The following is an 8276-nucleotide window of genomic DNA, read 5'->3' on the forward strand; positions in this document are numbered from 1 at the left end:
TGTATGTATGGGAATTTCACATATGAGAGAGGCTCAAAGACCAAACGGTAAAATAAGATGTATGTGCCATCTGGAGCCAATGAATAGGAGGGATAAAGCCCTGGGCTTCGTAAGGGAGTAGGGTAAGTCACAGAATGATAAAAAGAGCAGATGATCAGTAATTAGCTGTATTCCCTGCCATACAGATAGGTCATAAAAATTTATTTCTGGCAGTAGCTCGTATTATGAGCAAGTCTAACAATTTAAATTCTTTAAGGAAGAGGTAAAATTTCTCTTGAGCCTGCAGGGACTCAGTTGCCTTTAGCTCAAAATAATCCACATGCCAAAGTAGCACATCTTGGGGAGGCCTGTTCTGAACCCCTTCAAGGCTTTAAAGTCAATAGTGTGTGTGTGATTTTCACTGGGAATGTAAAAATTAATATACAAGAAACCTTGTTTAAAATGAAGTTGGGAGGCCAGCAGGGGGAGCTCACATACGCAACTGTGGATTGCTGAGGTCAACTAAAGTTGTTCAAATTTTCTCTACAAGTTTTCTCTCTTTTGTTTCTCAAGACTTTCACACGGTTCACCATTAGACCACAGGTTCTGAATGGCAATTATTTATTGTTCCGGAATAAACCCATATTGCTAGAGAAAAATCTGTCGGCCTATTTATTTCAAGTCAACAGAAACAAGTTCAAGTGAGTACTTAAGAGAACTCCTTAGTATTTTCTAGGTCAAATCTAGCTCAAAAATGAGGAGCTAGCATTCAGTGGTATCATATAGCCAGGCTAATTTTGACCATGATCCTAAATATAATTGTATGATGAAGTATTACAAGCATTCTTGGTTCAGAATATAGCTCAAAAACACCCTCAGATATTGACATCCTAGTAGCTAAAGAAAACCCTAGAGGATCACTTGTGCATGCGCACCCGCAGCAATGGCATCCAAAGGTCCTCTGCAGTCCGTGCAGGTCTTCGGACAGACGGCCACAGCGGTGGCGCACTGCAAAGGGAGCAATGGTCTCATCAAGGTGAACGGGTGGCCCCTGGAGATGATCAAGCTCCGCACGCTGCAATACAAGCTCCTGGAACCTGTTCTGCTTCTGGGGAAGGAGTGATTTGCTGGCGTGGACATCTGAGTCCGCGTAAAGGGTGGTGGTCATGTGGCCCAGATTTACGCAATCCGCCAGTCCATCTCCAAAGCCCTGGTGGCCTATTACCAGAAATATGTGGATGAGGCTTCCAAGAAGGAGATCAAAAACATCCTCATCCAGTATGACCGGACCCTGCTGGTAGCTGATCCCTGTCGCTGCGAATCCAAAAGCTTTGGTGCCCGTGCTCGCTACCAGATATCCTACCGATAAGCCCATCAGAGTTCATCTTTATAATAAACAATGGTCCTGGGTAAAAAAAAAAAAAAGACCCTAAAACTTGTTATGTAATGTATTAGGTCATCTAAATTAAAATGGAAAGTTCTTTCAGAACTACAGTCTGAAAGAAGGTTTAATTTAAGCTGGGCAAAAGCAGTGCACTAGAAATTATACATTCTTGGTGTTCAAGGTACTGTATAATTATTATTCCTATTGTATACATGTAATTTTTTTTCCTTTTTAGGTTCAGTTGTTAATAACTGTGAGTTTGCTGTCATTTTACTGTTCATAGTTTTTATCTTCTTTTTCTTAGATAAGTGCCTCTAACACTCATACAAGGGCTTTTCATATAATAAGGGTTTAGTGATGATGAACTCCTTTAACTTGACCTTATCTGGGCATCACCTTATCTGCCCTTCCATTCTAAATGATAGCCTTGCTAGATAGAGTAATCTTGGATGTAGGTCCTTCCCTTTCACAACTCCGAATACTGCTTTCCAGCCCCTTCTTGACCACAAGGTTTCTTTTGAGAAATCAGCTGATAGTCTTACAGGCACTCCTTTGTAGGTAGTTAACTGTCTCCTTTTCTCTTGCTGCTTTTGAGATTCTCTCCTTATCTTTAATCTTGGGTAATGTAACTATAGTGTGTCTTGGTGAGTTCCTCCTTGGGTCCAAGTTTGGGACTCTCTGAGGTTCATGGACTTCTTGAAAATCTATTTCCTTCACCAGATTGGGGAAGTTCTCCTTCATTATGTTTTCAAATAAGATTTCAATTTCTTCCTCTTCCTCTTCTCCTTCTGGCACCCCTATGATTCAGATGTTGGAACATTTAAAGTTGTCCTGGAGGTTCCTAAGCCTCTCTGCCTTTTTTAAAATTCTTGTTTGTTCATTCTGTTCTGGCCGAGTGTTTATTTCTTCTTTCTGCTCCAAACCATTGGTTTGAGTCCTGGTTTCCTTCCTGTCACTTTTGGTTCCCTGTACATTTTCCTTTATTTCACTTAGCATAGCCTTCATTTTTTCATCTACTTTGTGACCAAAGTCAACCAATTCTATGAGCATCCTGATCACCAGTGCTTTGAACTGTGCATCTGATAGGTTCGCTATCTCTTTGTCCCTTAGTTGTATTTTTTCTGGAGCTTTGATCTGTTTTTTCATTTGGGCCGTTTTGGTCTCAGCACTCCTGTTATGTAGTGAGGAACAGAGCCTTAGGTGTTCACCAGGGTGGGGCAACCCACATCACTGTGTTGTGATGCTGTTACAGTCTACAGGGGGTTCCTCCCCACCTATCTGGGTTCGTTTTGCCCACCACCTGAGGAAAGATATCTCTTAATACCAGAGATCAGTGAAAAGGAAAGGAATTTATTATTCATTTGAAATAACACAAACTAAAGTTCCCCACAAATGCACACAGTCCTCCCAGCACCCTCCACGTGGCTAAAAGGAGCACTTCCAAAGCCTTAGTGGTCCTGACTCTCACCCACACCTCATGGTCCCATCCAAGACACCAAAGCCACGTGGTCCTAAACAGACATGTGGTCCCAAAAAGAGAGACGCCCAATGGCTGCACCTCCGTTTAAATCCCAGTGCTAATCTTCCTCTGTAGCACCATTTCCAGCTCCTCTCACAATTGGCCACAGCTGCCCACATTCTGGGCAGGTGTGGCCCTGTGGTGTGGAGCCAATTATCTCCAAGCTCTTCTGGACCCTATTACAAATCCCTTTTGGGGGCTCCCCTCTTGGCTGTACCCTGTTACAATGCTATATGTGTGGAGGGGTTTGAGAGGGAACAATGCAACTTGCTCAGCTCTCTGCGGACTTTCAGCCACTTCCCCCGCTTCCCACAACCAGATTGGGCCCTTCTGGTGCTATTTCCCAATGGGTGAATTTGTATACATTCTAGGATCCTGTGGGTCTCTCCAATGAACTCTCCTGTGGGGCTGGGAGCTTCTCCTGATGCCACAACCCCTACAGGTGTTTTCAGTCAGAGGCTTTGAGGGTTTATTTCCCCACACTGGAACCCAGGGTTGCTCATCTGTCTTGCTCCCCAGTTGTTCCTCCCAGTTTATCTGCACGTGAATGTGGGACTGACTGCTCTGCCAGCCACCACCTTGCCACGAATCCTCTCCACCTGGCTGCCCATCTCCACCTCTTCTACCAGTCTGGATGGATGTTTCTTCTTTAACTCCAATTTGGTTGTTGGACTTCCATACAGTTTGATTTTCTGTCAGTTCTGGTTGTTTTTTGTTTTTAAATTTGTTGTTGTCCTTCTTTTGGTTATGTGAGGAGACAGAGTCTGTCTACCTATGTCTCCATCTTGGCCAGAAGTCTAAATGTAATTATTTTGTCCCCAAGATTGTATCTATCTCAGTATCTATTCAAATGGTTTAATCAACACTCTTTCACTAGGAAGGGAAAATCATGGAAATGAACCAAGTATAAAAAGAACATAAAACATCATTTTTGTACATTACATTGACATATTTTAGGAATTAATGTCCTTCCAAACTCTCTTGGTTTCTCAGTCTGTAATCAGATGTTCAATCAAGAACATCTTTAAATCTAACCACACTTTCAAATCACTAGTCCACTTACTGGTATATGCTTGGTTTTCAGTATAAGGCAAAGAACTATAATCTTGTTTAAAATAGCTTTTCATATTTTTGAAGTAGAGCATAGTTATAGCTCCATTTGAACTGACCTTCCTTTGCCTAAAATTACTGAAGCTGAAGAGAAAGACTCTTTGTAACAATTTAAGAACTCCAGATCAAACTCGGCCAATTATTAATAATCAATTAGTAAATCAACCCTGGAACTCATTTTCTTTGGCACAAAAACACTTTAATCCTCTAACCCTTATTTATCTGATCTGACATTTATCCCATTAATCATTCTTTTTGCTATTTCCTAGATTGTTCTCTGTATCTTTTCTCATTGAATTCTTCTGAAATTGTTTCTGTCTTAATACCATCATAGGTCAGCTGTGGAGAATTTAGGTCTCCTGGCTCTTACTAAGACTTAAAATCCCACTGCTCCAAATATATTTCCATTCTCTTTGACTGTTTTGGAAGTGTTCTTTGTAGTCTGGAGGGTGTTAGAGGTGAGGGAGGTGGGAGATGTACATTTTCCCAAGGGAGTAAAAATAATAAGGGCTGAATTTTAGGAATTTAAACTCCCAGCATAATGTTGGTTTGGGCTCTGGTGTCAAGATTGTATCTATGAATATGAACATCTGGGCCTAATGAGATATCAGCATGCATTTGGATCATGAATAAACAATACTTCTGCAGCCTGGTCAGTGCTGACTACATCAAAAAAAAAAAGGCCTGTCAATGATTAGAAAAAATCATTCTTTGACACATATTGGCCAACTGTCTGCCTCAAATTGGGCAGATTTAATCACTTTAGAAAGTAATTATATTCACAGGCTATAGTAAAAATGAGATGGCTAGCCAATATCTAGATGGTTTTATTTTCCAAGACAGAAAGACAGACACACAGCTACACAGCTACATTTTTTTCATGGAGAGCTAACCTGCCTCTTGGCCTACCCCTGAGCCTCAAAGGAGGTGTCCTACATAAGGACATTAGGAGTTACTGACTGGAATTGTCAATGTTAGTGAGAATTCCATCAATTCATGGCTCTTACTGCTTATTTAGGCAGCTTTTAAAATGTGACCGATATTCAGCCCCAACTAGTATGGCTCAGTAGATTGAGTGCTAATCTGTGAACCAAAGAGTTGCTGGTTTGATTCCCAGTCAGGGCAAATGCCTGGGTTGCAGGCCAGGTCCCCAGAGGGGGCCGCATGAGAAGCAACCACACACTGATGTTTCTCTCTCTCTCTTTCTCCCTCCCTTTCCCTCTTTCTAAAACAAAATAAATAAAATCAATGAAAAAAAAGAAGAAAATGAATCATTCCTTTAAAAAATGTGAATGATACTCAAGGTGAGAAATGTATTCTGCTCTTAACAGGCACTTCCTTCATTAAATCTGGTTATTTTGGGCACAGCCCAGAGGACACATGTGCTTGAAAGCTGATAGAGGAGGTATAAGGTCAGACTTAAGGTAGGTTGCTGCCACAGAGCATAGGAAAAGGAAGTCCTAGGAACTGAAGTGGGAGAGGGAGGGATGCAGCTCAACTCCACTAGTTTAACTTTCTGCCCAGTCCAAGTTCCGTTTGATATAGGCATGTCTGGTAGTATACACACATGATTCCTATGCTTACTGTCGATAAGGTTGTATTTATGGAGTCTTGGAGTGAATCCTTCATTTCCTCTGCTTATACTACTTAACTCAAGAAAAAAATTAACCTAGTCTTTGTTTCAAATGTTGTTTTAGGAATATCAGGAAGTTCATTGAATAAGATATGCTAAGACATTATATTTAAATAAAACAGGAGATGAAAGTCCCAGGATAAGTAAAAGTTACAGAAGATTAAAAGCACTAAAAATTATTCTGAATTGGGTAAGGACTACATCTGAGATGTTGCAAAGTCCCTTCCACCTCTGAGATTCTAGTCTTATCAACCATATCTGCATGGCACATCAAATTTACAAAGTGCTACACATATGTTCTCTACTTTGATTTTTACAACATCCATAAGTCAAAACACATGAGCCCTACACATGAAGGAATTGAGGCTAAGAGATTTCAGATGATTTTTCCCATCTCCTTGTTATGATCAATTCTGATTATGATCAAGGTTTCCTGGCCCAGGTTCAATATTTTACAGCTTTAAATTCACAAAATACCCCATGCAAAGACAGGAGATAAGTTATACTGACATATTGAAAAGCCTCTCTGCTAGACAGTGAGCAAATTTATGCAGACAAACTCACTAAAGCTGTTTTTATTATGTTACCTTAATAGCATGCCAAAATATGGTAGATGTATGGCCTCTGCCTTTAAGAATCTTAGCCATTAAAGATAACAGAATTGTAAATTAATTCCCTTTCCACTTATATTAGGCTCTTTTACCATGCAGGGAATATATATGCTCAGATTTTGGGTGTTATTTATAGTTGTTTGAGATACAAGGATAAGTAAGGAAGGATAGCATATGGTTTCCCAAGGCCTTGGGGAGAACTGGGACATGTATGTTACAGTTAGGGAACAACAAAAGCTGGAGGAACCAGAAGTCTCTGGGAAGGCTCTGTGAATGCACATCGCCTATGCCGAGGACCGCATTCTAAATGGCCTGCTTCTTTCTCCAAGCGTTTCTTTTCGTTTTGCTTTTTTTGCTGGGTATAAAATTCTTTTTTTATTGTTGTTGTTCAATTATAGTTGTCCTATGTTTCTCCCTGTTGCTCTCCCCTGCCCCCCTACTCTCCTAGTCAAACCCCAGTTTCCATGTGCATGGATCCTGTATACACATTCCTGGACTTAACCCTTCCCCTGCTTTCCTCCATCATTTCTCTCTCATCTCCCCTCTGGTCACTATCAGTTTGTTCTTTATTTCCACGTCTCTGGTTCTATTTTTCTCACTTGTTTGTTTGTTGATTAGGTTCCACTTATAGGTGAGATCATGTGGTATTTGCCTTTTACCTCCTGGCTTATTTCACTTAGCATAATGCTCTCCAGTTCCATCCATGCTGCTGTGAAGGGTAGGAGCTCCTTCTTTCTTTCTGCTACATAGTGTTCCATTGTGTAAATGTACCACAGTTTTGGATCCGTTATTTACTGATGGGCAATTTGCCTGTTTCCAGAACTTGGCTATTGTAAATAGAGCTGCTATGAACATTGGGATACATAGGTTCTTTTGAATTGGTCTTTCAGTGTTCTTAGGGTATAATCCCAGCAGCAGAATCACAGGGTCAAAAGGCAGCTCCATTTTTAGTTCTTTTGAGGAAATTCCATATTGTCTTCCAAAGTGGCCTTACAAGTCTGCACTCCCACCAACAGTGTACTAGGGTTCGCTTTTCTTCACAACCTCTCCAGCACTTTGTTGTTTGTCAATTTGTTAATGATGACCATTTTTTACCAGTGTGAAGTGGTATCTCATAGTGGTTTTATTTGCATCTCTCTGATGGCTAGTGATGTTGAGCATTTTTTCATGTGTCTATCTGCCCTCTATATGCCCTCCTTGGAGAAGTGTCTGTTCAGGTCCTTTGCCCATTTTTAAATCAGATTGTTTGGCTTCCTTGGTGTTGAGTCATGTGAGCTCTTTATATATTTTGGAGATGAAACCCTTGTCCAGGTGTTTGTTTTTACTCCATGTAAATCAGCCTGTCTTTACATTCCTTTATTGTCTCATATCTTTTATTGATTAGAACTGCTTATTATTACCTTCTTGGGCTTCTTTTTTTTATTTTCTGAGCTGTTCTGTTGATTTACTCTCTTCTAAGAGGATCAGCTTGAGCATGCTAGTCATCAGGAGGACAGGTTTTCTGGGGCTATGCCCATCTTTATAGGTCTATTGTCTATGTCTTTGGGTCATGTTTCTCTTCCTCAGCCTTGATCAGCTTTCTCAAGGGTTGTGGGGTTATATGATACAAACCACAGTGACAAGCATGGATTCTATTCCAAGGACCTGGACGTCTTGCAGTCAGAATTCTCAAGGAAATATAAATGTATGATACTCTCTAACATTCCTTACTTTCTTCACCTTAATCAGCTGAATTTTTTAAATATTTTGTTTTACTTATTTAAATTTTTAAATTTTTTACCAATGACATTTCACAGAACTAGAACAAATATTCCATAAATTTATATGGAGCCACAAAAGGCCCTGTATAGCAACCATGATCCTGAGAAAGAAGAACAAACTTGAAAGAATCACACTACCTATACTATAAGGCCATAGTAATCAAAACAGCATGGTACTGGCCTAAAAACAGATACATAGACCAATGGAACACAATATAGAGCCTAGAAATAAACCCACACCTTATAGTCAATTAATATTCAACAGAGGAAGCAAGCACAT

The 8276-nt window shown here is 40.3% G+C and overlaps 1 protein-coding gene across 1 annotated transcript; it reads left to right on the top strand.

Moving 5' to 3' along the window:
- Nucleotides 1-922: 922 nt before the first annotated feature.
- Nucleotides 923-1348, top strand: LOC123827241 (40S ribosomal protein S16-like). Its single transcript, XM_045851710.1, is given in 1 exon segment — nt 923-1348. A coding segment is annotated over 1 exon segment (426 nt).
- Nucleotides 1349-8276: the final 6928 nt, after the last annotated feature.

This window comes from Phyllostomus hastatus, unplaced genomic scaffold (assembly GCF_019186645.2).
Source record: "Phyllostomus hastatus isolate PE091 unplaced genomic scaffold, TTU_PhHast_1.1 phas_contig_86, whole genome shotgun sequence".
NCBI classification, from domain to species: domain Eukaryota; kingdom Metazoa; phylum Chordata; class Mammalia; order Chiroptera; family Phyllostomidae; genus Phyllostomus; species Phyllostomus hastatus.